Source organism: Momordica charantia (assembly GCF_013281855.1).
Source record: "Momordica charantia cultivar OHB3-1 chromosome 5 unlocalized genomic scaffold, Mcharantia_2.0 BLBB01000005.1, whole genome shotgun sequence".
NCBI classification, from domain to species: domain Eukaryota; kingdom Viridiplantae; phylum Streptophyta; class Magnoliopsida; order Cucurbitales; family Cucurbitaceae; genus Momordica; species Momordica charantia.
The window spans coordinates 2,569,861-2,596,788 of NW_028275163.1; the positions used below are offsets into that span (position 1 = coordinate 2,569,861).

The window sequence follows — 26,928 nt, forward strand, 5'->3', positions numbered from 1 at the left end:
AGGTTTCCACGCAACCCTTGGCCTTGGCTTTTACCGACAGTGAGCCCTGGAGCTGAATTTATTGCTGAGGCCATCTCCTGCCTGTCTCTGCTTTTCTGGAACACAGGTATTTATGTTTGTAGTATAATATTACATCTTCATATCTATTCCCTTTTGTTTTTCGAGTTTTACAAAATCTATGAAGCTCTACATTACGACGGTATTGATGCAATTGGTATATTTATTTTTTTAAGGTTAAGGTTTAATTTATTCCTCTTAGTTTGGTCAAATCTCAAATTTTAACGAGACAACAAGAGCGAACCATAAGGTATAAATGGTTTATTTAACCTAAAATTAATTGCTATGGTTTGCAAGTTTTTAAACAATATAGATATCCATTTGGTAACGTTTTGCATGGCTCAAGCATCTTATTTATGTTTTGAAATAAATTGGAAATGGGAACAAGAAAGAAAAAACTTGTTTTGATTGTTAGTTGTAAAATGTTTAGATTTCTTAAGAAAATTAGAAACGAGAAACAAGTAATAGAATCGTTCAATTTAATGAAATTGATTGTTAAACTTGTATAACCTTTATAATTTTTACCTCATGTTTACACTAATTTGGATTAGCCTCTTTAAACTACCAACTTCAAAAACATTATGCTCGAACTAATAAATGCACAAAATTAAGCTTTATCGAGTTGATGCAAAAGATCAACTCTTAAGTTGAATTTACAAATTTCAGAAAAAATCCAATTTCAGTGTTTTCACTGGACTCGAATCAATTCCATGTACTCGAATGCATACATATACATACATATATAATAATTCTAAAGTTTAATATGATAAAATTGAAAGTTTAGGATTAAAATAGTCTCATATTGCCAGTTCAAGGATAAAAATAGAATTCCTCCTTGTAATTTGAAATTTTATATCTAAACAAAAACTTAGCTAGATTTTTGTGTTTGCCTAATCCACAGGAGCAAAGACCATCTAGAATGTCACTTTGTAAATAATTATCTGGAATCTTTGATAAATGTCTCAATTATTACAAAAATTATTGAATAGGATTGCAGACCTTTCTGTTGAACTAATTGGCAATATTTCAAAAGACCTAATAAAATAAAACCAACACATAGGTCAAAATTCAAACATTTTAGTAGATGTGGCTGTGAATTAAAATCAGTGCAATCTCCAAAAAAAAAAAAAAAAAAAAAATCAGCATCATTATAAGATTTGACTGGAAATCCAAATAAAAAACATTAAAGGTTATTTAATCTTTATTCATATGGTTTCAATTATTACACCTTTATTATATGCACACTCTCCATCATTATAAATTTTGCACTTTAGTGTCCTTTCTATTTGTACTCTCAGTTATTATAACTGAGCATGAATGGCGTTCATTTGGAGTGAATTTTAAATGAATTTTAGGTAGTGAAAATGACTTTCAACTAAATTATTTTTTGAAACTCATTATGATGTTCTCTCTCACGTGGTCAAATTTATTTTAGAAAATTTTAAAGTTGCTTTTAGAAAAAGTACTTAACTAATTTTTTTCCCTCCAATTTCATTAGAAAATATTAGAGATACAACGATCGATTCACGTTACTGAGTGATAAAAACATCTCTATCGATGTTAGACAGGACTTTTGGTTTGCGTCCATGAACAAAATCATCCCTGAGGTGAATTATACCAATACCTTTGTCACTAATTTTTCTATTATATTTTACGAAATTCAAATTGTATTGTCGGATTCAATTGAAGTTACCTTTACACAATAGACCAAACCATAATGGTCGGTCAAAAAAATTGAATTTCTATTCGGCTAAATATATGTTTTAGTTTCTATTGTTTAAAAATTTTCAATTTAGTTATTCACTGTTGGTGAATGTTAAAATTACTTGACGTTAGACTTACAAAATACAATACTCAGTGAGATTAGTGGAAATTTAGAGAAGAAGAAAGGTCATCAAACAAGAAAACTAGAAATTTCTACAACTTCCTTCCTTCAAATTCATAAAGTACTAAGCCATATAAATTTATTTACCATCGATGAGAAATTAAATAATAATTAAAAAAACTAAAAAGACTAAATTGAAACCTTTTAAAGGCCCAATTAAAAAAAAACAGTAAAGACTAAAACGTTTATTTAGCCTAATACTATACCATGGGTGGGATAAATAAACATTCTAGATGAGATAATTCCAACTTAATTTGAAGAGGGTAACATTTTTTCTAATTAATTTTTTTTTTTGAAGTTGAAATACTCATTGATGGGACAAACTGTACTTTTCTGAAATAATTTTTATGTTGATATTGTTCTTAAAAACCCTTTCTGTCAAATAAAATGAAAATTAATTTAAAGAAAAGAAAAAGATAAGAAGAAAAGAGATGGCATTAAATGCGAAGCAACAATTTTGACTTCTCATTGACTGACATTATTTTAGGGCCTTTCCCTTCTTTAATAATCTATTTTGACTATTCTCTTTTAATTCAAAACCTTTTTATATATAATTTTTTTTTCTCACGATTTTTATAAAACAATAAATGTCTTATTATTTGATATAAGTTCGAATGAGAACATTCTAATACTCTCTCTTATAAAAAATATGCAATAATTAAAACGGATTTTTTTAGTACAATAGATGTAATGATGAGAGATTGAATCTTGGACATCTAAAAAAGAAGCAAGATGATTTAATTACTGAGTTATGTTGTTGGTATGATTTTTGTTTTTTTTTTAACATTTTCTAAAGTGAATATTAATGTTACAATTTTACAAGTTTTCTGGAAAAGAAAAATCAAATTATAAGGTTGAGTTTAAGTGATTTTTTTGTTAGAGAAGTTGAATAACATAAGTGGTGGTGTTTGTAAAAAATAACTCAAACGCTCATTCACGTGTTTTTTTTATTATTGACGAATCTCTTAGTGAATTCAAATGTTATCATATTAAGTATGATAAATGAACAATCATAGGCATAAAATTTTGGAAGAACGTGTGATGAGTCTTGAAGACAAAATCGTGCATGATTGGTTGAGTTTATTCGATGACATGAGTAAATTTCTGAGTAAATTTTTTTTTATCGCAGACAAAAAGGCTATCTACTCTATGAGAATATATTCGTTTGGTAGAATTCAAGTAAAGATGGTTATCATAAAGTAGGAGCGTGCCACCAAACGTGTATTTGTCAAGTTATTTGAATTGAACTCATAAAGGTTTGATAGGGCATACCCAAGTCCTCCCATGTGAAGGACTCGAGGGTAATTAGGTGACTCGAGTACTAAATGAAATAATATGTGATACTCCTATATCATCATCGTTTAACCATAAATGGTTGCATAATTGAGCATATGGATGATATGAACTGTTGATGCAGAAATGTGGTTTCAGTCTCTAGCGTCAATAGCTACGGCTAGCACCTACACATAAAGAAAACTGCACACACCATGGTGGTGCTAAGCCCGATACACTCTAATGCCTAAGTTAGCAAAGAATTTCATTGAGAGTAATAAGAGTAGAGTTGTGAGAGTATACCTCGTGCAATATGTCTCTCCTCTTATTTGGTGAATGAGTCTTCTTGAGTTGGTTCGGACGAACCAACTCGGTTAGCTCCAGTCTGGTTGGATGGTTCAATCCGAACGGTATGATCTAGGTGGCTTGACCTATGTCGCTTCCTCAACTTAGTTGATGAGACTTTGATGGGGTAATTTCACCCCTAATATGGACCCATATAAAAAATGATCAACCAATTAAAATGGATACCAAATTGCATGAGATAGGAAAGGTCATTTCTTTTGAAACCTTGTTCTAAACCGACATTAACATAACTAATTCTTCGATTCGAGATAAATGAGAAAGATAGAATCAATTTTTTTTTAATTCGTAGAAAGTTTTTAAAAAATACTTGTGATTCTTGAAGTACTTCTTAAAGTTTGCATATGAATTTGTATCCTAAGTACAAAGATGAATTCCTACATTGTGGATTTCTCTTCTTTGTTCTAACATAAAGTACATATTGGATGAGTTCACCAGCTCTAAACACTAAATTCATTAATCTCACTCTTCGAAAGCGTTTCATCCATCCTAATTAACGGGGAATATTAATTATTATAGTAAATTGTAGTAGTTTGATATATACTTGGAATTTATTTATATTAGGCGGGTTGGATAAACATTTCATTTTTAGTTTTCTATTTTTGAGAATTATGCTAGTTTACTCATAATTTATTTGACATATTTTCACATTTTAAAAAATACACTTGAATTCTTAACCAAATTTGGAAAAAAAAATAAGTTTTTAAAAATTATTATTTTTTATTTTCAAAATTTAGTTAGATTTGAAAACATTTCTAAAATATAGACAACAAAACAAATAAATACGGGTGAAAGCGGTATATTAACAAGTTTAATTAAAAAACATAAAATCAAAATAAAATAGTTTTCAAATGGGCACTTAGTTAATTAGTTATTATTATTGTTAATGCTAATGCAAAATTAATAAACCTTACTTTTTTTTTTCAGTTTGTCCCAAGTAACCCAATATATATTTATAAATGCTCCATGAAATTAGAAAGATAAAATGAAGAATTTTGTCCAACATTTTTTAGGGGAAAAAAAAACGAAGAAGACAAAAACTGAAAATAATTTCTATATTTAAAATTGGAACATAATTTTGTGAAATATTCTAAAAGAAAACACAAATTTATTAAAATAAAATTTATTTTATTTTATTCCCTTTGCAAAAAAAAAAAAATATATTATTATTAAGAAAAAAACTGATAAGAAATGTTAAAGAACTGAAGGGACTTAATTGAAATTCCATAAAATTGTATATTTAGCTTCAGAAATGGGAAAAAGAAAAACATAAGGAAAAAAAAAGTGGAAACAACGAAACTCAATTTCTGGTTTGGCTTTTATGGCGCCAAATTCGAACCAGCAGTCGCAAGAGCTGCTCGTGCTGGTACCTTTCAATGGATTGAATCGTGTCGTCTTCCTTCTCATCGTCCTGTTATGCGGTGAGTCAAATTTCTGCGTTCTTATTCCACAGATCCATACAAATATGAAAAGATTTCGTTTGTTCTCTTTCGATTTTTGGTTTCTTCTCGATTTTTCATCAGATCGATGCTCGCAGAGTTTGAAACTAATACCCTCGAATCTCAGCTTTTTTTTCGCTTTATCTTTCTCCGGTTTTGTTCAATTTCAACTCGTTTACCTGATTCCTAAAAGGAGTAATGATATTGAGGCATTTAATTTTTGTCTTTCTCTCTCTTTCCTTGTGCATTTATTGTGACAACTTTCGGTTGCTCCGTGAGATGAAGGTAACTCTGTTCTGTTTCGAGATTTACATTATTTAGTTTGGACTCGTTTTTGACCTCGATTATAGTTGAAATCATGTGAATTCTTTGTCTTTTGTTTATAATGGCGTTTATTATCAGTGAACAATTCCTAATCTGATCTTAAATAAAATATACGCAAAAGAAGTTTGTTCAATTTTGGATAGGAAAAAAATATGGTTGATGAATTTATGTATTTCAGGCACATATATGCCTGTTTAGTAATTTTACATTATCTTAATCTGGGGGAGGTTTCTCACAATTTAGAATTTCCTGCTAAAATTAGGCAGGAAAGTTTGCTGATTATGAAGTTTTAGCAAGAAACCAGCAATCAGATTGGAAGAGGGAAGTGGAAATTTGAGAAGACCCACCAAGGGAGCAGTGGTGAAGGCCTGGTCTTGTCATGGTATGTCCCGTACTCTGTATGTCATTTTCATCATATTAAATGCGTCTCAAATCTCTCTCTGTTCAATAAATGCTAGTCTGCATTGTGAGAATCCGCAATAAATTCTTCTCCTTATTCGCTTATTTCTTATATCAGTTGTGCGTAATTTTAAAACCTCAGAATGAGAAACCTCTGCATTAACTCCCTCAAATTTTTTGGACAAATTTTACTTTCAATGATGATTCAATTCTTACTATGCTCAACCATGTCAGTATTTATTGCAATAACCAGCTTGAAACTAGCTGATTCTTGTCCTTCCTCTTCAGACTCACATAGCCATTAATTTCCCTCTTTTTATTTCAATTGATTGAGATAATGTTTTCCTTTCACATGGCTTCCCTCCTCCCCCCTCTGTAATTCTCTTCTGAAAATTTGATGCTTTAAGGGAGGATCTGGGTTTTTTTCTCTCGCTCTGGTCACTGGTGGCGGTGTCTCTGCCTCTGGTACTGAAAGGTGTGAGATGGGAAGGACGCCTTGTTGTGACAAAAAGGGGCTAAAGAAAGGGCCGTGGACATCAGAAGAAGATGAGCTCCTTATTAATTATATCAAGAAAAACAATGGCCATGGAAGCTGGAGATCGCTCCCCAAGCTTGCAGGTTTAGTGATCCAAATTTTCCACTAGTTCCACTTGTCATCTCTCATTCTGCAGTCTCTGTTTAATATAACTTTTGGAACAGATTTCTTCCTTCAGAACTTACGACATTTATTGTAAATGGAGTGACAAAAGGAAAAGGGAAAAGAAAAAAGAATAATTAGAAGAAGCTTGAGTAGTTGGGTCCTTTACCCTGCCCCTTTTCCCTTACACTCTTCCATTTTTCCCACTCTTCTCCTTTCATCGATCTCACATATTTAAGAGCAGCTGTGTCCCGTGCCTTGTTACCTAACAATGTGCAGAAAAATGTTTTAGCATTATTTTGGAATTTCTGTTCTGGTAATTTTTGTGTGCATAAACGTTCTATGTTGCCCGGCAAGTGATGCTAAACTAGGACATAACAGTTCTGCAAACTCTTCCCCTGTCAAGGAATGCTTGCCTGCCTCAGCCATCCCTCAACATAAGAAGCGCTGGTCTTTCGATTTACCTTTAGTTTCGATTTCGTCTCCATTGACCAGGACCGGACATTATTTATACCCAAACTTACTCTGTTCAATAGCCTAGTTTCTCCTTCATAGGATGCTCCCAAAATTTTCTCACAGTTGGAACTTGGAAGGGAACAATTATTGTCTTATGTTCTTCATTTATTTAATTTGTCTCTCTCTCACATTGAATAGGATGGTCTGTCTACATGATGTGTTTATCTTAGGTCTTCTACGGTGTGGGAAGAGCTGCCGTTTGAGGTGGACAAACTATCTAAGACCTGATATCAAACGTGGCCCCTTTACTACTGAGGAAGAGAAGCTTGTTATTCAGCTCCATGGTATCCTTGGAAACAGGTGATGCTTCTTTGTTTCCTTCCTGAATGACACCATTGATTTGGCTGCTAAAATTTATGGTACCTTTTGTCTAATCGCCTCTGTACTACCATTTAATTATTATTTTTTCTTTAATTTTTGTCTGATGTTTGACTATATGTTGTGCTACTCAAATGATTATGAATTAAATATTCAAATAGAGTTGAGTTCTCGCTGACCTTCGGCTGTAGAGAGATGTTTAGCCTGTGTTTGGCCAGTGGAATCACTTTCAAGAAAACTCAAGGCTAAGTATTGAAAGTATTGAAACTAGTCATATGAACCGATTGTTTGCTTTCTTAGCTGCGGTTTCGTGTTTTTTTGAAAAGCAGGATAAACATCAACATTTCTGCTCGTCTACTTGTTCAAAAACATGTTTTAGGATGGGATTTTGATGTTGTTTCTCTTCTTCAACTGTTTGCTGCGGTTATGAATGTTGTTGATGAAGTTTTACTGATCAAGACTCTTTGCAGGTGGGCTGCCATTGCTTCTCAACTGCCAGGAAGAACAGATAATGAAATCAAGAACTTATGGAACACCCACCTCAAGAAACGTCTTATTTGCATTGGCATTGATCCACAGACACATGAACCCTTCAGCTCTCGCTGCTCATCCTCTACAGCACCGGCATCCCCGGCCACCAGGCACATGGCACAGTGGGAGAGCGCTCGGCTCGAAGCCGAAGCTCGACTTTCAAGGGAGTCATCACTCTTCACCCCACTCCCCATGGAAAGAACAACTGATTCTGACTTCTTTCTCCAAATATGGAACTCTGAAGTTGGTGATTCATTTCGTAGGTGCACAAGGGAAGATAAAACTACATGCCAAAGCCAGAGTCCCATATCCTCATCAATGAAATGCGAGTCGGTTTTCGTTGTCTCCACCGATAACGGACTTGATTACACCGGTTCCTCCGCCATGGAAAGCAATGAAAATGAAGAAACTGAGTACAAAAACTTCAAATCCATGGCTAGCATTCTGATGTCCAAGTCCGATTCATCGAGTGCAAACGAGTTCGAGGAGTCATCCGATAGTGCATTAGAACTGCTGCTGGACTTCCCCATTAACAACGACATGAGCTTCTTAGAAGAAAACAACATAAAAACGCAGCATCAGCAGTAGAAAGGAAGTGTCTTCTTATCTGCCCTATAAAAGCTCTCTCTAGTAGAGGATAAGTCCAAGTTTTGTGGTTGGTTAGCAAACACTATTGGGTAATGTAACCATTTTTTGTGCTTTGAAATTGAAGCTGAGGAAGCAGTTTTCTCTTCGTGGAATCTCCATTCCATTGCTGCTTACAAAAAAAGCAGTTGCCAAAAGGGATTTCTACTCAGCGGCAAAGTTCAGTATGTAGATAGGCATTATATGGTTTCGAGTGCAGAGCCATTATGATACACTGATTAATGTAAGTGCTTTTAACTCCCATCTATTTTCAGCACTATTCTGACTATCTATTAATATTTTACCAATTGTCTCTCTTTATTCTATTTCTTTGAGTAATTTCTAAGTTTTAACCATCAATGGAGACTTTACGATCATTTAAGGTTTACCTATTGGATCATCCAATTCATCCAAAAAACCTATCCCCTCCCCCATCAAATCAGGAAAATGAAGTTCGAAAAAAGACTTCTGAACAACTTTGTAGAATATAACATGTTAGATATGAAATTCAGACCCAGTAAAAAAATTGGGTTAAAAAAAAGTTTTGTTTAATGTACTTTCGTTAAAATAAAATTTGGTAGGAATTAAATTGTTACAATTTTTAAATTACAGGATTAAATTATTACCTACTAAAATTCAAGAACTAAATTATTATTAATGTAAAAGTACTGGAACTAAATAGTTACTACGAGATCAAAAGTTTGAAATGTTATTAATCTCTTAATTAGTGGAATTATACTATAAAATGTACCATTAATTGATCCAATACCGAGCAATAAAAATAAAATCCTAACACTAATTTTTATCTTCTTTATCTTTTTTAGAGCGAAAGTTTGACTTTGTATCATATCTTAAACTAGACAAAATAATAAAAACTTAAGTTTACAAAACAAAAATAGTAATTTAACCCAATTTTTTTAGTGTTTTTATTTTATCTACAATCTCATGACTGGAAATTGGTATGCATAATGTCTGGAAAATCAGCTTTTGAACTTTAATTTTTGCGCTCCTAACTGAAGGAACAGAAGAACAACAACAGACACACAAACAAAAGCCAAAACCACTCTTACATTTTATACAAACAAAACAAAGAACCACAGCCAACAACCATGAAGATTTACACTTAAAGACAGGAAAATACATATACTTATAAAAAAAAACAAACAAAAACTTTCAAAAACATCCCAAAAATTTCTTTGGGATGGTTCCAGTTGCTCGGAATTTGGCTGCTGTCTCCTCCGCTTTAAGCAGTTCCTCCGAACGCTGCGCTCCCACCGTTGCCTTCTTTTCTTCTGCTTCTTTGTGAATCAAAGCTACTTTGTTCTTCATTTTTTCTCCATATTCAGCCTTTTTCTTCTCCAATTGTTCCTGTGATTCCCACAACTTGTTAAAACTAGAATTCCAAATGCACACTGGTAAAATCAAATCAAATCCAGCGTTCAGTATTCATGAGATTTCCAATTTGACGTTTTCCTGCTCGATCTACGTTCCGACTTGGAGGTACAGGAATTAGTAATTACCTCAATTTTTTTCAACTTGGCTTCCAGACTGGCTCTTTTGCTGTTCTCCCATGCAGCTACAGCAGAGAGCTTCTTCTGTGCCCTATTAAATAGTCAGACAAATATTTCTGTCATAAGCTCAAATCATTGCATAAACAGTGAAGTGATACAGCAAAAATTTGAATTCTGTAATAGTTTGGAAGTTGGAGCAAGGAATGTTGGGCATTAAAATCTAGTTGCCCAATACCAGCCTTTGTCCCTGTCTGAATAAACCAGAACTGATCTTTGACAGATGACAAGAGAAGACAAGCATAGTGATACTGAATTACGAGCACAGCCATGTCCCAATTTTTGTTTCCAGGTGTTCTTTGTTCTCTAGTGGAAACTAAGCTAACCTAGTAGGTAAAAACTAAGGGCCTGTTTCTAATTTTGTTAAGAAATCTAAGTATTTGACAACCATTTATGTTTTTTGTTTCTCATTTTTTTAGAAATATTTCTCAAAATTTATAGAAATTTGGAAACAGCAAAAACAAGTTTCTTAGTTCTTGTTTCCATTTCCAATTTATTCCAACATTAATAAAAATCTTATTATATTATTCTTGCATCTATGGATGTTGGGTGCCACGCAATTCTATTTTTTGTTATTAAAAATGAGAAAACAGAAACAAGTAATGGAAACGTTACCAAACGGGCCTAAACGTACGAGTTCATTCAAAGCCTTACTTGTTCTCAGCCTTTGTCTTTTCACTGTCTTCCCAAGCCTTGATGAAGGAATGCCTTTTTTCCTTTTCAACCTCCGCAAGAGCAATATCTAAGTGAAACAGGTGAGGACCAGGTCAGCGTGTGAACGATCAATTCACTAAAGCAATGCATCAACCTTCGGGACAATCTCGTGGCTTTCACACCACGGTTTTGAAATATTTATTGTTGTAAAGCTAGAAGATATATAGAATATAGATAAGATGCATGCTGTACACTCACCTCTGTCAATTGATCCACCTGAAGCTTTAGTTGGTGCAGGATCTTTGGTTTCTGCCAAGATCCGAAATGGGTGGAAAGAAGAAGTTAGGAAATTATAAGAGCTAAAGTTTTCAGCAGATGAATACAATAATCAAAGGTATCAGAATCAAACAATATAAAGTCATTAAACTCGAGGGAAAATCACACAAGCTATAATAAAAGCTAGAAGCATAATTTATCAAGGTGGACAAACGCAATGCTATATTAGCTTTTCTGCTTGCAAAAGTTTATCAAGAAATATAGATGAAATTAAATCGAAATGTACGCAGTATAAATTAAACTGAGTGAATTGTTCAAATGACAGCCAAGTATATAGATGGCAAGTTAAAACCATGAGGTAGAATGTCGTTAAGTTGCAACTTAAATCACTTCTAATAAAATTCTTACCCAACTTTATTGAATAAACAGAATCAAAAGACGGAAAGAGACAGATGTTTTTCTTCAAGGTAGCGATGGACAGCTGTAATGCATAATTTGCATCTTCAAAAGCATTGATAAGGACAAATATCTTGATTCTATTTCTACCTAATCCGAAGAACTATTTAACAAATAATCATATCAGAAAAAGCTATAATATATATTTATAGTTTCTTTTTCAAAAGTATCTTCCTTTACACCGATAAAGGAAGCAAGTAATCAAAAGCTAACATGATTTTGTAAATTTATCTACAACTTTAATCATACTGAAGAATAAATTAAGAAATGGTCTTTAAAATCAGAGAATGTAAGAAACAGAAAAGGAAAGGAGGGGAAAAACTATTAGAGAAACACTAAAACTTATTTCTCTTCCTCTCTTGGTGTCCGAGACTTTCCGTAATTAACATGGTGCTGGCAATAAAAGTAAGAAATGCTCAACAGAGTAAAAGCCAAAAAAGGTACCAACAAAGCAATACATTAACAGTCGCCGCATATAATTGAAGGGGATAATTTTCTCTCAAACAGGTAAAAATTCAAAACTTCCAAACAGGTGACGGGCTTAAATCTGTAACTTTTTCTAAGGTAACACTAACATGAGAAAGATGATAATATAATCGACACAAAATGTCATCATGATATAGAGTTCATTTTAATTGGAAAATTATAAAAATGAATTTAGACATCAACAACATCGCTACCAATCTCTATCCGAGATACAAGTTGTTTTGAAGAACTTGCAACTTCAGAAAACCAATTTTGCTTACTTTAATATTGAATTTACATTTTACTTTTTCATTCGTTTAGACTCTGCCAATGACATCGAAAACCATAGATTCCCAATTGTTCCACTACTACTCGTTCTGCTTTTAATTCAGAGTAAAAGACAACTTGTAAGCGGAGCTTTCCCCTACACCAAATTTGAATAGATTTTATTCCTTGACTTGACAATCCATTTCTCCAAACAGAGCATGAAAAGTAACTAGAGAAACGCCTGGATGCCTAATCTATGCAAACTACCCGCTCAATGAAGAAACAAAAAACTTACAATTCTTATGATCGTACATTTCAAGCAACTCAAAAACTAAAATCGCAACTAATCGTTCACTGTCGAAGCCTCCGATCAGTGAAAGAAATGACAAAACGAAACAAATCGGTTTCGTCACAAGCACAAACAGCAAGCTAAACGCACACAACAAACAGATAACATCCCGAGAAAGAAAGAAAGAGAGATTACTATTAACGACGGGCACTGGAACCACAGCCTTCTCTTTCTCCTCCGCAACGTCGTTCGGAGCTCCGGTGGCAACTGACGCCAGCGGCGGTACCGGAGCAGGAGCGGAATCGGATTTTTCCGGCGCCGTAGCCATCGTTCTCAGAATTCGTACCGCTCAACAGAGAAGAAGAAAATGGAAAACGAAAATTCTCGAAAAATTCTCAATAACGATAATCGCTATCCTCTGTGGGCCTTATATATATATACGCATCTGAGCTCAGTGAGCTCATGAAAAACGGATAAACGGTGGTGTATCGTTTACAACTGACAGTGAGTTCTGCACGTGAGGTCCATGGTTCTTGATGCAGCGCTGGTGTACCAGCCGTTGATTTTTTTGACTATTTGATTGTTGAGGTCAAAGTTTGATCGTACGGTTGATTTTGGCGGGTGATTTCCGCGATCCATGTGAATCCACTACGCGTTTTAATCGGCGCTTATGGACAGCTAAAACGTGTTAATCAATGGGATATTGCCACGTCAGTCAGATTCGAGGGAGGGGTGTCGGCAAGATGAAACGTCGCCGTTTTAGAATTGCATTCGATGGAAGGAATAATTGCTTTATTTATAATGATCGTGGTCGACCCGACTGCCCGGGCCCATTCATAAATTATTTTTTGTTTTTGACCAAATTTTCTGCCGGAAAATACCACAAATTTGTTTTCTTTTTTCAAAAAAAAAAAAAAAAAAAAATATATATATATATATATATATATTTCCATTCAAATTTACTCAATCTTTCCTTCTTTCTTTTTTGGATGTGAAGATAACTTTCTTTGCTAAATATCAACCACTCTATATTAGTGTTTGAACTTAACTCAACAGTAATTGATATAACTTTATGATCAAGAAGTTATGAATTCGAATCTTACCTCATTTGTTGTATTTAAAAAAAAAAACTCTATATTAGTAATCTAAGGATGTATAAGAAAGGAAGTTGAATTGAGTGGATGAAAAATCTCATAGATTTCAAAAATCTAAATACTTTCGTGGTTTGTGCACAAAATATCAATTACAAATGGTCATGTTAGTCCTTTCAATGAAAAATGAACGAAGAGAGGAATCTACAATACAAAAAGTGAGCACTTCAATGCTCGAGTAAGTACATGGCGAAATGATTATCAAACATATTTTCGTTACGATTCACTTATCTCTCTTTGTGCTTGCTGTTCCGTTTTATATGCAAGTTGGGCGCGCAAGTCTTCCTGTGATGCACGCTGCAGATCAAAGGACAAAAAGAAATTGCAGATGACATTTAGACATATTTATTCCCTTCCTTGGATCACAAAGTCATAAAAGGTCTGTTGAAGATCAAAGATACTTTTCTGTTTGGGAGATCAGAACAGTGCATTCTCCTCGCGACCACACGTGGAAGCCGATATACACTCATCACTCAAATTTTCTATATTAACAATAAATCAATCGCAATATACACTCATCACTCAAATTTTCTATATTAACAATAAATCAATCGCACAAGTGTGTGTATATATATATATATATATATTTATTTATTTATTTGTTCTTTTTCGTGGAGAAGTTGTTTCTTCCCTGAAATTCTCATAACTTCCTAAAAGTTCCCACACCTCTCTATATATTGAATCACATAAATTCATTTATTTTTGTGAATCAACAAAATAAAAATTTATAAAAGCATATGGAAGTTTTCTTTGATTTATATTTCTTAAGAAGTAGATAAACTTACAAGATCTTTAGTTTTAATTTCTTAATATCTAAAGATTATTTATAATTTGAAAAGAGAAAGTATAAACGAAAAAAGTATTTTGAAAGATAAATTTCTAATTTTTTTATTCTATTTTTGTTCAAAATTAAATTTAGAAAACAAAATTAACTTCAAATAAACAGATTTTCCACTGCGTTGATAATTTGCGTTCTGTCAGCTATAATAAATATGCTGCCGCATTTTCCGCAGCACCCATCGTACCAACAAGAGAATTAATGGATTTAAAATTTAATTTTTTATTAAAGAAATTAAAAAAAAACATTGGGCTCCGCTTAGATTGGGCCTTTTTATGGGCTGATAAGAATTTGGGCCTCACAACTCTCTCGACTGTTAAGCAGTGACTGAATTTGGACACCCATTTTAATAAATGATGAACAGTATCATAATTTATCGTGAATTTAAAATAAGTACTTTTAAGTGAGGCATTTATTTTATAAGTACTTTTAGAACTCGATTTTTTTTAAGTAAGAAAAAAAATGACATGAAAAAAAATGAGAGGCTAAACAGAATATTCGAAGGGAATTTTTTTACTAATACAAATTAATGTACTAATTAAGAGTTTATCATTGTGAACTCTTAATTGAAGTAATTCATGTGAAATTGAAAAGGCTTAAAATGGAAGAAAGACCACAGTAGAAATGGATTTCTACAGTTTTGGCCGAAAAAAACTAAATAAATAACATAATGAAAATATAACAAAGACAAGTGTCAACATGACAATTCACCCAATGAAAACTAATGGTGAATTTGACAAATAAGGGGTGAGAAAAAGTAACTTAGCCCTGAGGTGGGGTAATAAAATGTAGGGGTAAAAAATTATGTTTGGTTGCAAAGAGAATTTTTTTAGCTTTGCTGGTGGGATTCAGATAGCTCTTCCTTTGATGATGTCAAAGCTCATCTCACTGGGATCTGTTGCTTGTAATTCAACTTGAATTCCATCCAGCTCTCTCTTGAATCTGTCCTTGGAACTCGCATACAACATTTTACTTCTTATTTTCGACGTGTCGGGTGACCTACGTAAATAAATTACAAAAGAGTACATCATATCATATATAAGATTTGAACCTACGACCCGTTCGAAAGAGTAGAGATAGATTAAGTAAAACTTCGAAAAAAATAAGATCAAACCATATAGAAGATACCAAGAAATGAAGAAAATCTTGCTCTTCTGGCAATTCTCATCGGTTGTGAAGTCAAAATCAAAGACAGCATAACGACACTCGTTGGCAGGGATGGAGGCGATGAAATCGTCGTAGGTTTCGTTGTGGCCACCGACCTTATCTACAGTCACCTGCTGGATATTCTCCTCAATCTTGAACACTATGAACCTGTATTTTCTCTTGGCCTTCAGATCCAGAAACTTGAGCTTGCACTCATCATGCACTGCCATTCCTGATGCTGAATTTGCCTGTCAAGAACAATACCAATGAATCCATCCATCCCAATTTCAGAACAAAATGTAAAACTGTAGCAGAACGCATACCATGATGTCAGATGTTTGATGTCCCCCAACGAGAGAGAAAGAGAGAGATTTCTGTTTTTGTTTTTTTGGTTTTTTGGCTTGAAGGAGGGGGGAGAGTTTTGGGGGAGAAAATGAAGAGGTATTATAGGTATCCCAAATTCTCTCTGGTAGGCTTTGGCTTTGGCTTTGTGTGATTTGATGCTCTTAATTTTGTTCTATATTTGGTCAATGTTGGGATATTGTATTTAAGGTTAATTTGACCATGTATTCCCCTTGTTTGGTCTGCCATATATCTCGCTGTTTCTGTTACAAAATAACCATAGCTCATGGCTGAAATGTTTTATGCATTCCACGAAGTTGAATTTGTCTAATTTTAAAAATAAGGGATGCATTGAATTTTCTAATGAGAGCTATAACCTCTTTTGCTATGGTTCTTTAGAAGCCATTTTAATAGAGTTCATAAGTGGTTTTTGTATTTCATATAAAGAAATCTATGCAATAACTTCATCTCGTGCTTTTTGTGTCTTCATATCATGAAAATGAGACGGGATTGCATTAGGATCATCTCCTCTATACTAAAGTATTTGAGGAGTTTCGAGTCTCAAAAGTTTTCATTAATTAATTTTATAAATTGCAATGCATTCATAGATCGCGGCGTTATGGATGGAATGAACATACCTTCAACCTATGCGAAAGGGGTATCTTCTTTCAAAAAGTAAATGTAAAGTTAAGATAACCACAAACTCATTCCTACATAAGTGAGGTGATGAATCAATCAATACATTATAGTAATTTCAACGACTTTCATAATAAATTACTTGAGTGTGCAAATAGTGCCGTACATTTCACTAGATCATCTTCATACCAAATGGCCATGAGAACCCCCTAAAGATTCTGCCACTGGTACACACACAACCATTCTCATAAGACTAGTAATTCATATGATATTAAATCTTAAATAGACGGCTACTATGGTTTGAACTCATTCCTATAAATCCTTTACTATTTACATTAACACTTATTGACTACTAAGTTAAACCATCGTAATATAGTTCAATTAATAAAACCAAATACATTCTCATTCTAAATGAATTCACGATCGACGAAGAAAGGATTCCATGTGGCTGGCATATGATTCAACTCTGAGACGATGGGTTTACTTTTTGTTTCTTCACCTTAATTATTTCTATGCAAAAGAAAAAGGAAAGACATATTCATTACAGAGAAGATGAGTTTCTGGGCTCAACAGATTCATTATGGATATTTTCAAGCTTATTGCCTAAGAGTGCAAACTTGCAAGTTAACTGGAGGATGAGACAACAATCACTTGCAAGAAACATGTACCTTTCTATAAACAAGAAGAAGAAAAATCATCGAAGTTGAGTGTTCAAGGGAATATTTTCAAAATTGAAACATCAAACTTACAAGAACAAAGGGGTGTCATCATATCCCATTTCATATTGTATGATGAAGTTCAAAGTTAAGGAATGAAAAATGAAATTACTCCATACAGTATCAATATCCTGTGTCAACTACATTCGAACTCGGTAAGAGATCCAGAGAAGGTAGTAACTAGTAAGTGAAGAATCAAAGTTTACAATGAGACAACAATCACTTGCGGAAACATGTACCTTTATATAGACAAGAAGAAGAAGAATCATCAAAGTTGAGTGTTAAAGGGGTGGCTTCATATCCCATTTCATATTGTATGACGTATGATGAAGTTCAAAGTAAAGGAATGAAAAATGAAATTACTCCATACAGTATCAATATCCTCTGTAAACTAGATTCGAATCCCATTAGAGATCAAGAGAAGGTAAATGAAGAATCAAAGTTTACTATGAATAGAGAAGATTTCTTTGTGCTACATTCATCATAAAACTAAATAAACATGTCAATTCCCCAATTCGGGCCCCCTAAAAATATACAAATCAAACCTCACTGATCAAGCTCCATTGCCTGGGCAGCTTTTGCTTTTGCCGCTGCCGTCAACTTGGTCTTCACCTTTTTCTTCCCGACTTGAAATCCACCTCCACCCTTCTTTTGCTTCCCACTACCATCAACCTAAGCACATGAACAAACGAAAACGATGAGATTTTCGATCTTCTAAGTGATTTTGAAATAACACGCCCACGTTGTAGGAAGGCAAACAAATTTTACTTCATGCTAAAAAATCGTGCAAATTGGAGGCATCAAATCCACGATATGAGTAGAATGTGTGAAACTAGAACATAATTCATATGAACAATTACCAAATTATTAATTGAAAACTAAAACAGAGACAATAATAAATCTCTCCTCCCCAACCCTCAATTCTTTCTATTAGCAGAGCAGAAAATTCTAGTTTTCTCGACTCAATCAAACGAGGAAGTGAGAGAGAATTACTTTCATCTGATTCTTCTTTGCTTGGAGCTTCTTTGCCGCCTTCTCCCTTTCATCTTTCTCCCCTAATCCATCCACACATGGAAAAAATTAGCATAAGAACCACGAAAAAGTGAATTCTACTGGAACAAACAATTGATTCAAAAAATTAATCCAACATTAGGAGTTACTTTTAAGGTCGAATTCGTGTTGCTTCTTCCTGCGCGAAAGATTATTCTTCTTCGACATATTATTGCTCCTTGCCGCCGGAAAATTCCTCCCTGATTTGCCGCAGGTGACCGTCTTCTTAAACCCTAACCCGAAATTTGATTTGAAAGTGTGCTGCTGTGCTCTTATATTAAACCGGGTCGGTCAATACTGCCTTTCCTTAACCCGACTCGATTTGCCTGTAAAATTTTGGGAAAATTAAAAAAACTTAGTTTGATATTTATTTTTTCCTTATAAATATCTTTAGCGTTTAAATATTATTGGAAATATGTTTGGATTAATAATCTGCATCTTAATTAATTTATGCAACTTGTGGAGATTTTAGGCCAATATGAACGGAGCTACTTAGATGTATATTTTTTTATCAAAAATATCAAAAGTTTGTTATACTAAAATTTTTTTTCTTTATCAACTGTACTCACGTTGACTATTAAAAAAAGATTTGGAAGTTTATATAATTTTTTATTAACCTAACACCATGATTTAAAAATTTATGGTGATCAAACCACTTTTTTTTCCCTTTATAACACGAATTTAATATATATTTAAACAAATGTCACAAATTTTATTATTATTTTTTAATATAGCATAAAGTGTGGGTTGTTTAAATTTGTTTTACCTTACATTTGACTTTGAATTTAATTTGAATTATATTATTTTCAAACTTTTTACTATATTTGAATTTGAAAATACATATTTACTTTATATTACTTAGATCAATATCTCATTCTCTTATATGAAATATTTAAAAAAAATCTAAAGTTAAATCATATGTTAGGTTAATGTATTTTGAGCATGATGTATATTGTTAACATGAACATAATTCAACTATAAATAACATTTATTTATTTCTTTAAGGTTTGAAGTTACATTTGTTGTAATATATATATATATGTATGTATGTGTGTGTATTTATATATAATTTTAGGGAGTAATTATATCTTTAAACTCTGAATAACGTTCATTTGTTGTAATATATATATGTATGTGTGTGTATTTATATATAATTGTTTTAAACTTTGAATAACGTTTATCTTTACTTTATAATGTTAATATTAATTGAGAAGGAACACAAACATTAACATTGATTGTGAGGCCACTGTGAGCATATCTGAAATGGTTAAGACATTTATTTTCGACTAAAAAGTAGTGAGTTCAAATTCTCACTCCTACATACCGTACTAAAGAAAAACAATGATTAAGAGGGAATGAAGACGTTAACACTAAATGAATCGTAAACGAATTAACTAACAATCAAGTCAAATTAGATGTCACTGTTTTTCTATGGTCACATTATAAGTTTTTTATTTTGTATTTTTCATATTTGCTTCCATACATCTTTTTCAAACATGTCTAAAGAGTCCTCCACTGTAAATTTTATGTTAGTTACTTTGCAATTTTGGGTGAAATAGGTAAACGTGGCTGGGTCTGCAATTAAATCTCATGCCTATATATTATATTAATCAGTGTTAACATTTTAAATTATGGTTAGCATGAACGTATCTCAATTTAGCTACGATATTATTACTTTTTCTATATGCTCGTGGGTTTAAATTCTTACCCTATATTTATGATGTGATAAATAATGGGACATCTAAATTCAATCCAAGAAAATTAGTAGTGTTTAAATCTCTGCATTTATTGTAACGTTAAATTTGAAAGAGTGGCAGAGTAAAAAAAGGAGAAAACTAATTTTATAAAATAGAAAATGATTTCCTGAAGCGTCGGAACATTAAATTTGAAAGAGTGGCAGGGTAAAAACGGAATTAAAACGTGGAAAAAAGAGGGCCCTACCGGGTTCGAACCGGTGACCTCTTGATCTGCAGTCAAATGCTCTACCACTGAGCTAAGGACCCTTTGTTAATATAAATCGCCATATTTAATTATTATAGTTTTTAAATTGAGATGATCTTTTAAATAATTATTGGTATGCTTTTTTTTTCCTTTTATTTTTACATCAATTATAAACCATCAAAATTTTAAATTATTGGTTTATTACTTATAATTTGCAAAGTATAGTTTCTAATTACCCATTTATAAACAAATTATATTCATTTATTTAAAAATGAATATAATTCTTGTCCATAAATAAATATATAACGTAGACATGTAATTTTCTTTTCAACTTTACAATTTTCTCATTGAAATCTTCGATGGAGGAGTAAAAATAAGGATCCAGGTTTTAGAAGAAAGAGATGAATTTTGCTTTGTTTTTTGAGGTACTTGGGGTAATGACCATTAAAGAAGACTAACAGGATAAATGAGCAGTAGCATGATGTGAGTAAGTTTGTACTATTATTACCTATACACCTTACCACTTTGAGATGACTATAACCTACAAAGCAGAAAACGATATTTCAAAAGAGACAAAAAATCATTATATCAGTTATTCAAGAAGATGAAGTTGAATAAAATCTCACACATAAATTGAACATGTGTATTAGTTGTGTAATTTGTCATATATGGCTTTGTATTTTTACTCAAGTAAATATCTTTTACTTTAGTAGTATGTTTTTTACTTTTGTTTTTCCTAGTGTTTGTATAATTTATTTCAATGTCAAACAAGTAGATTCGAAATAGATAAGAAATCAACCAGGAGTCATGTTTGGTCGATCCATCATTACATGCTAATTTTTTAAGGAGGGGTGAAAATGATATCCGTAAAATATTGTTTTACTATTTTGCAGCATATTAGACAATACCTCCGTTGAAGATGATTCACTTTTTCACACATCAATTTTTTTTTTAAAAAATTTTACCATTAATTTTAAAAAAAATTATAAATTCAAGTAATTTGGGATTCCGAAGATGCATAAATTAACCGCAAGGCGGTTTATGGAAATCCACCACCAAACACTCCCAAATTACCAGAAGAATAATTTCCACCGTAGAAATCCAATCGCAAACCAATCCATTTTTCTTTTTCATTCGAGCGATTAATTTAGAAATCGAGAGACGAAATTGATCGAGGAACAGAAATGGTGAATCCGCGAACAGACAAGCTGCTGAGAAGAACAACTATGGTGGCCACGGTTACTGCTTCATACTTTCTCTTAACCGCCGACTATGGCCCTCAACCCAATTTTCTCGATCCCGTGAGTCCTCTAAACATGTCTCCCTGATAATTTCTGTTATCTGTTTGGTTGCAATGAAAATCCTTGCAAAAACTAGTAGGTTCTTCGATTTTTAGTAGGCTAATTTGTAAGTTGATTGTCTTTTACTTCTTAGCAATCCAGGGATTGTTTTTGTGCAATGTAATTGCGGATTAATGCTATTGCTTGCAGTTACTTTTCTGTGTTTTGTTTTTCCTATGGTGCTATACTTTACTATATTTTGGAATCCTTTATCGAGCAATTGACTAACTTCCTTTTATTAATAATTTTCTCAAGCGAAAGATGAATTGCGTTTGCAGTGACTTCTTTTTCATTGATTAGTGTAGTTCAAGATTTGGGGCTGATTTCCAGTTGTATTTCTTGTCAGTTTTACTTTTAGTTCAGTTTTTTGTAATCAGTGTCTAATTCGTTGTATATTTTCCCTTTTACTTGATTTTATTGTGTAGAACTTAGGTTTTCTACATTCTGTATTGGACCTGTTTCGGCCCGCTTACAAACGGGATTGATTGTTGTTTAATACAGTGTGTTTAGTTTATTATACTTGTATCTATTGTAATTGTAAATCTGTTGAGTCTTTAACTCCTCACTGCATTAAGTATAAATTAGCTGAAAAATATTCGAATACGCTTTAAATTGCTCAGGAAGAATATTTATGTTCACTGATCTCTAATGAGAGCAATCTGTAGTTTGTGGGTTCATATTCACTTTGGCGAATTACTATTTTTTGTTCTTGTTTTCAATTTTAGAGTCATAACTTTCGATGAAGTTCCGGTCTGGCTAGATTCGTCTATCACGCATAATCTCTTGCTATTGCGATAAGATATGAGAACTAAGAATGAAGAGTGAAGTTACCCTTTCTATTCAGTTAGAAGCAAGAATTCCTAGCATTTAGCAAATTAATAGTGTAAGTTTAAGTGACAAGTTAACATGATTTTACTTCTAAAGTAAAATCAAACAACTGTAAAGCATTGGACGTTCCCATTACTTTCTACATTGGAAACTTTGATGCTGCCGTGAATCTGTATGCATAAAATAATATTCATTTAGTGATCTGCCGGATTTTATATGCTTGATTGGTGTTTGATCGAATTTCCAGCTTTATAGAAACGTACATATTGTTTTGGATTCTAATGGCATAATTTGGGATGGCAGATCCAAAAGTTTATACTGTCAGCAGAAAGTTCTGTTAAGGGTTTCATCTTTGGATCAAATAATCAATCTCAAGAAAGTCAAAGAGAGAAGCTGGGCTCCAATGGTGTCAAGGACCAACCGTAATACATAGACCCCCAGGTTTAGTTACGGTTTTATGTGTGTGTATATCTTGAATCTGCAGTTTTTTTATTATACATTTCCTAAAACTTAGGTTGAGATAGAGCATGGGTAGACCTTTTTGTTGAAGTCAAATAGTGCAGTTTGTCAGATGCTGAGATGTTTAATGAATTGGTTATTACCAATATCGTCAAGCATTAATTTCAGAGCTTCAAATTACTTACCTAAAGCATATTTTCGGGTCAGTTGTGGGTTCATTGTCTTCCTTTGATTACTTAAGAAGGCATCTGATGACTGATGTTATATTCAGGTTCTTTATGAAAGATCTCCTATAGTTGTCCACAAATCCTGTAAAAAGAAATTAACATTATTCTGTTTTCGGAGTTTGGGAGTTTCACTCTCACATTTGAATTTCTAGACCACCTATTCTCCTGATGTGATTTTGTGCTGAAATGGAGGATGGCTATCCTAAACACTTTTGGAATTTAATGGTGCTTCCCCAAAACAATCAAAGAGCCTCTTATTCAGACTTTACGTGGGAAACCTTTCAAAGGAAAGAGAGAAATTCTTTGGAACAATGTTATCAAGGTCTTCCTTGAGAATTTTGGCTAGAAATAAATAGAACTTTTCAAGATAGTTGTATGGACGACTACTTATTTTGGGCAAGGGTGGTAGCCCAAGATTGGAAATGAAGTTTTCTTTGTAAAACACTTCGTAATGATTCTTTATTTGCATCAGAGCTAATTGGAGTGCGTATGTTTATGCTTCTTTAGCATGCTCGGGGATGCCTCGTCCTCCTTTCGAGTAAGAAAAAGCTCCATTTTGGGAGTTTGTGGATGAACTTGGTTGCTCTGGCATTTTTGGCCTTGATAAAGAGAACAGATTCTTGGCCAAAAGTGATGAAATTTTCAACATTTTTAACATAACTTCTTCTGTTGTTTAAGAAAGATATCAGGTTGTTGAAATGAAGATCGAATCATTCACCGGTTTTTCCTCCCTCTAGCTCAATGGAAATTCCTGATGAGATGATTCTCTCCCTCAATTTTTTCGTTTCGGGTTACATGTGATGGAGATTCAAAATTCCGACTTTTTAATCGATGATTATATGCCTTATGTTAGTTTTGTTTGCATCTAATTTTATAAATAACACAAATTTTCTTTTGAGTAAATATGTGCTTGCGGATTTTAACCTGCATCTTTTTTGAGAAGTAACTATATCTTTTAACACACTAAGCTCAAGTTATAATGTCTTAACAGACTAAAGTTCAAATTTGCTTATAAATGATACAAATAAAAGTCTTTTTTTTTAAAAAATAATTTGTATATATTTTTTTACTATCTAGTTGAAAATAAATTTTAAAAAAACTTAAAAAATAAAATTTGGTTGTATAATTAATAGGGATTTTAAAAATTCTAAAAGTTGTATCCTCTCGAAAAATATTCATTTTAACCATTAATCTGGTAATGTGTGTTAATTTTTACTTTAAACTTTGAAAATGAAAGAAATATTCTCAAATGTGTCTAATGAATTACAAAACATATATTTGATATGAAATTTATAGGATTTAAACAAAAACGACGCTAGATTGGAAATTTGTAAGTTTCTGTAGAGTTACTTAGAGGTCGATTTTGTGGATTAATTCAACTTTATTTTGTGCAAAGCTTGATTTTTATTAAATTATTGAGTTTTGGAGTTTTTTACTGTTCTTTTATTAAAATTAGCGGGTGAATTAACGAAAAATTGTAGAGGGTAAAAATTGCATTACTTATCAATGTTTAGGATTTAATTTAATGAAATGGTAAGCTTTCACTGAAAATTGATACAACTTCAACTTGCCTAAAAAAAAAAAAAAGAAAGGGATAACTGCGGACTGGACTTATGATTGGGCCTACTGGGCCGAATGGTTAATTTGAATGTTTGATAATTTTGGGCTTGGCGGGTGCCCAATCAGGCTTCAAGACCCGACTTGTTCGAGCGCGGATTTCTCTTTCCTCTCTCTCTTTCTCTCTCTTCTTCTAGACGATTTCTGAATTCTGAATCCCACGTCGAACATTCAAATTTTGAAATCCGTTGCGTTGCCCTCCAAAATTCCAAGATTCGCATTCGATTCGAACACACAACGGCATTTGCTCTGATCTTTCAAGCCTACTTCTGTAGAAACTGGCTGTGGATATATACCCTAATATGTCCTTACACAAGCCCCAGCAAACCGAGGAACACGCCGGGGTTTCTGGATCTGAATCCGAAGAAACGGAGCCGGATTCTGAGCTCGAGGAGCTGGAGCTTGAAGTAAAGCAAATGGCTCACAGGATTCTTCAGTATAGATCGACTCTGTCGGGCCAACTAAAGTCCACGTTAATTTCGTTACTCGAATCCTCGAGGCCTGTCGCCACTGGAGCCTCGGAGCCGGGAGAATGTGTTCGTCCGGGCCCTGAAGGTGCGATTCTGGAGCTGTAATTTTGGTTGCTTCGTATTTTTCGTTGTTATCTTAGAGGTTTAACAGTGATTTGGGTGGGTTCGGTTTGCTGCCTGAGAAAATGAAGTGGAAGAAATCTGAAATAATGTTTCTTTGTTTCCGAGTTCCAGCCTTTTGGGTATTTTACTCCTTAGAAATGAATGAGTTTGCTATCTGGGAATGCTGTGGCAAGGTGCTTGTTTTAGAACACATTTTTAAGTGTTTAATTAGGGTGAAAGAACTGCTTCTTCTTCTGAATTATTTGAACTGTAATTACTACTTCTTTTGAGTCTCTGACTTATTTGATCTGTAAGTCTGGTTCATGATGAAGGATTAAGTTCGAATACTCGCCTTCTGTTTGCTATTTGAGCTTAGATACAATGTTTCTTTTCGCTGTTGAATAAGGCAATATTGTGTAACTCTAACTAGGAATATTTTCTTAGACTGCCTTGCTGGAGCATTCAGTTTAAGAAGCAGAATAATTATCTTATATTATTTCACTCAAGTTAACTGTTGGTCCACATCTCATATGAGAAGCTGGTTGATATAATTATCTTGTTCTTTTCATGGTAATGTTCCAAACCGTTTTTTATCTGTTTCATTTGCTCCTGCCCTTCCTGTAAAGAGCATTGAGTGAAGGCTTCTGTCTTTCTGTTCTTCTGTTGGTTGCCATTTATAAAGTATGACAATTATAAAAAATGAGTTTATTGCATGTTCAAGTTGTGAAGAAAGATTACATTCTATCTGTTTGGTGATATTTTTATTTGTTGAGTTTATAATCTTTGTTCAAGAGATTTTAGTTGGCTGTAACTCATCAATAGTTGTGGATGATTAAATTGAGCTAGTTTAGTTAGGAAAGTACCATTAAATTGAGCTAATTTTTTCACTGTGTTGGTTCTTCCTGTTTGGGGTGGTGAGTGTATCAATTTCAGAACAAAGCTTAGGGGTGAGAGCAAATGTAGAATTTAGCTAGATGGTTAGCTTCTTGGTATACACTGAACATTATTTCTTGTGAATAATGTTACCGTATTCTGTTTTTCAAGATAGGGATCCTTTTCATGAAATTCTTTTAGCTTTCGGGTGGATTGATTATTCCCCTGATTTTGAACTCGTTAGTGAGATTATTCAAAGAATTTACTTGTTTGAGAATATTGGTGTCTCAGGGTAATGAAGAGTTATTTCCTTGATATTTGGATTGCTCTTATGCTGATGATTCATATGCTTATTTACTCATCACACGGTCTGATCAACAATTCACTTTGTTATGTAGATGACGAACGAACTGCAAGAGGTGAAGGCACAGTCCTTCATGACGAGGGCTTAGAAACTGCAAAGAAGATTCAATTGCTTAAAGATAAAATATCGAGTAATATCGCTATGATCCCTACAGTTTTGAAGAGGATGAAAGACTGTATCTCAACAATTGACAATCTAGATTCTCATAATGGGGTCATTCATCCTGCATTCAAAAGGAAAAGAAACTAGCTTAATGTGACTGGTATACCTGGTATTTACTTTAGTGGCAATTAGTTTTGAAAGGGCTTATGTTGTCTACACTCTACAATTGCTATTGTTGTCACTTGACAGTTTTCCGCTGTGGAATATTTACCAAATTTAAGCTCCTGATATGTAACATAACATTGTGTATAACATTATTGAAGACATTAGTTTTGCATTTGTTCCGTGCCTCCCCCTTTTCCTCTCGTGCACTTCGACTAATATTA

The 26,928-nt window shown here is 33.2% G+C and overlaps 6 protein-coding genes and 1 non-coding gene across 11 annotated transcripts; 3 read left to right on the forward strand and 4 right to left on the reverse strand.

Annotated features, from left to right (window-relative positions):
* Positions 1–4,838: 4,838 nt before the first annotated feature.
* MYB17 (myb domain protein 17) lies at positions 4,839–8,691 on the forward strand. 3 transcript variants are annotated; one of them, XM_022291605.2, is made up of 5 exons: positions 4,839–4,998; positions 5,603–5,722; positions 6,147–6,357; positions 7,063–7,192; positions 7,681–8,691. In XM_022291605.2, exons 2-5 carry the CDS (start codon positions 5,720–5,722, stop codon positions 8,327–8,329), a joined length of 993 nt encoding a protein of 330 aa, XP_022147297.1. In that variant the 5' UTR covers positions 4,839–4,998; positions 5,603–5,719; the 3' UTR covers positions 8,330–8,691. The 3 variants fall into 3 exon arrangements, with proteins under 3 accessions (XP_022147297.1, XP_087980329.1, XP_022147298.1); XM_088124203.1 differs by having other exon boundaries at positions 4,841–4,998; positions 5,607–5,722; XM_022291606.2 differs by lacking the exon at positions 4,839–4,998 and adding an exon at positions 5,120–5,301.
* A 724-nt stretch (positions 8,692–9,415) lies between these two features.
* On the reverse strand, positions 9,416–12,762 carry LOC111016285 (remorin). Its single transcript, XM_022291607.2, has 5 exons — positions 12,536–12,762; positions 10,846–10,896; positions 10,588–10,675; positions 9,886–9,967; positions 9,416–9,733 (listed from the first exon to the last, which is right to left on the reverse strand). Exons 1-5 carry the CDS (start codon positions 12,666–12,668, stop codon positions 9,539–9,541), a joined length of 549 nt encoding a protein of 182 aa, XP_022147299.1. The 5' UTR covers positions 12,669–12,762; the 3' UTR covers positions 9,416–9,538.
* Positions 12,763–14,824: 2,062 nt separating this feature from the next.
* Positions 14,825–15,930, reverse strand: LOC111016286 (actin-depolymerizing factor 6). Its single transcript, XM_022291609.2, has 3 exons — positions 15,799–15,930; positions 15,458–15,723; positions 14,825–15,328 (listed from the first exon to the last, which is right to left on the reverse strand). Exons 1-3 carry the CDS (start codon positions 15,799–15,801, stop codon positions 15,178–15,180), a joined length of 420 nt encoding a protein of 139 aa, XP_022147301.1. The 5' UTR covers positions 15,802–15,930; the 3' UTR covers positions 14,825–15,177.
* Positions 15,931–17,598: 1,668 nt separating this feature from the next.
* On the reverse strand, positions 17,599–18,488 carry LOC111016287 (uncharacterized). The gene is made up of 3 exons (XM_022291610.2): positions 18,330–18,488; positions 18,163–18,224; positions 17,599–17,841 (listed from the first exon to the last, which is right to left on the reverse strand). Exons 1-3 carry the CDS (start codon positions 18,385–18,387, stop codon positions 17,716–17,718), a joined length of 246 nt encoding a protein of 81 aa, XP_022147302.1. The 5' UTR covers positions 18,388–18,488; the 3' UTR covers positions 17,599–17,715.
* A 1,662-nt stretch (positions 18,489–20,150) lies between these two features.
* Positions 20,151–20,222, reverse strand: TRNAC-GCA (transfer RNA cysteine (anticodon GCA)). Its single transcript has one exon. It is a non-coding gene; the product is annotated as a tRNA-Cys (tRNA).
* A 980-nt stretch (positions 20,223–21,202) lies between these two features.
* On the forward strand, positions 21,203–26,613 carry LOC111016239 (uncharacterized). Of its 3 annotated transcripts, none has more exons than XM_088124126.1 (3): positions 21,203–21,461; positions 22,632–22,769; positions 26,475–26,613. In XM_088124126.1, the coding sequence occupies exons 1-2, from the start codon at positions 21,345–21,347 to the stop codon at positions 22,752–22,754; spliced, it is 240 nt and encodes a 79-aa protein (XP_087980252.1). In that variant the 5' UTR covers positions 21,203–21,344; the 3' UTR covers positions 22,755–22,769; positions 26,475–26,613. The 3 variants fall into 3 exon arrangements, with proteins under 3 accessions (XP_087980252.1, XP_087980253.1, XP_022147242.1); XM_088124127.1 differs by lacking the exon at positions 26,475–26,613 and adding an exon at positions 23,059–23,516; XM_022291550.2 differs by lacking the exon at positions 26,475–26,613 and having other exon boundaries at positions 21,205–21,461; positions 22,632–22,993.
* LOC111016272 (uncharacterized) lies at positions 24,299–26,879 on the forward strand. The gene is made up of 2 exons (XM_022291586.2): positions 24,299–25,186; positions 26,475–26,879. Exons 1-2 carry the CDS (start codon positions 24,934–24,936, stop codon positions 26,687–26,689), a joined length of 468 nt encoding a protein of 155 aa, XP_022147278.1. The 5' UTR covers positions 24,299–24,933; the 3' UTR covers positions 26,690–26,879.
* The last annotated feature ends 49 nt before the right edge of the window (positions 26,880–26,928 follow it).

Coding starts and splice junctions, on each gene's coding strand:
- LOC111016287 (XM_022291610.2), bottom strand. CDS start 18,387: ATGTCGAAGAAGAATAATCTTTCGCGCAGGAAGAAGCAACACGAATTC. Junction 18,225..18,329: donor ACACGAATTCGACCTTAAAA/GTAACTCCTAAT, acceptor TGGATGGATTAG/GGGAGAAAGATGAAAGGGAG. Junction 17,842..18,162: donor CAAAGAAGAATCAGATGAAA/GTAATTCTCTCT, acceptor TCATGTGCTTAG/GTTGATGGTAGTGGGAAGCA.
- LOC111016285 (XM_022291607.2), bottom strand. CDS start 12,668: ATGGCTACGGCGCCGGAAAAATCCGATTCCGCTCCTGCTCCGGTACCG. Junction 9,968..10,587: donor AAGACAAAGGCTGAGAACAA/GTAAGGCTTTGA, acceptor ACTATTTAATAG/GGCACAGAAGAAGCTCTCTG. Junction 9,734..9,885: donor CCAAGTTGAAAAAAATTGAG/GTAATTACTAAT, acceptor TGGGAATCACAG/GAACAATTGGAGAAGAAAAA.
- MYB17 (XM_022291605.2), top strand. Junction 6,358..7,062: donor ATCGCTCCCCAAGCTTGCAG/GTTTAGTGATCC, acceptor TGTTTATCTTAG/GTCTTCTACGGTGTGGGAAG. Junction 7,193..7,680: donor CATGGTATCCTTGGAAACAG/GTGATGCTTCTT, acceptor GACTCTTTGCAG/GTGGGCTGCCATTGCTTCTC.
- LOC111016272 (XM_022291586.2), top strand. CDS start 24,934: ATGTCCTTACACAAGCCCCAGCAAACCGAGGAACACGCCGGGGTTTCT. Junction 25,187..26,474: donor TGTTCGTCCGGGCCCTGAAG/GTGCGATTCTGG, acceptor TTTGTTATGTAG/ATGACGAACGAACTGCAAGA.
- LOC111016286 (XM_022291609.2), bottom strand. Junction 15,329..15,457: donor AAGATTTTCTTCATTTCTTG/GTATCTTCTATA, acceptor TTATTTACGTAG/GTCACCCGACACGTCGAAAA.
- LOC111016239 (XM_088124126.1), top strand. CDS start 21,345: ATGGTGAATCCGCGAACAGACAAGCTGCTGAGAAGAACAACTATGGTG. Junction 21,462..22,631: donor AACCCAATTTTCTCGATCCC/GTGAGTCCTCTA, acceptor TTGGGATGGCAG/ATCCAAAAGTTTATACTGTC.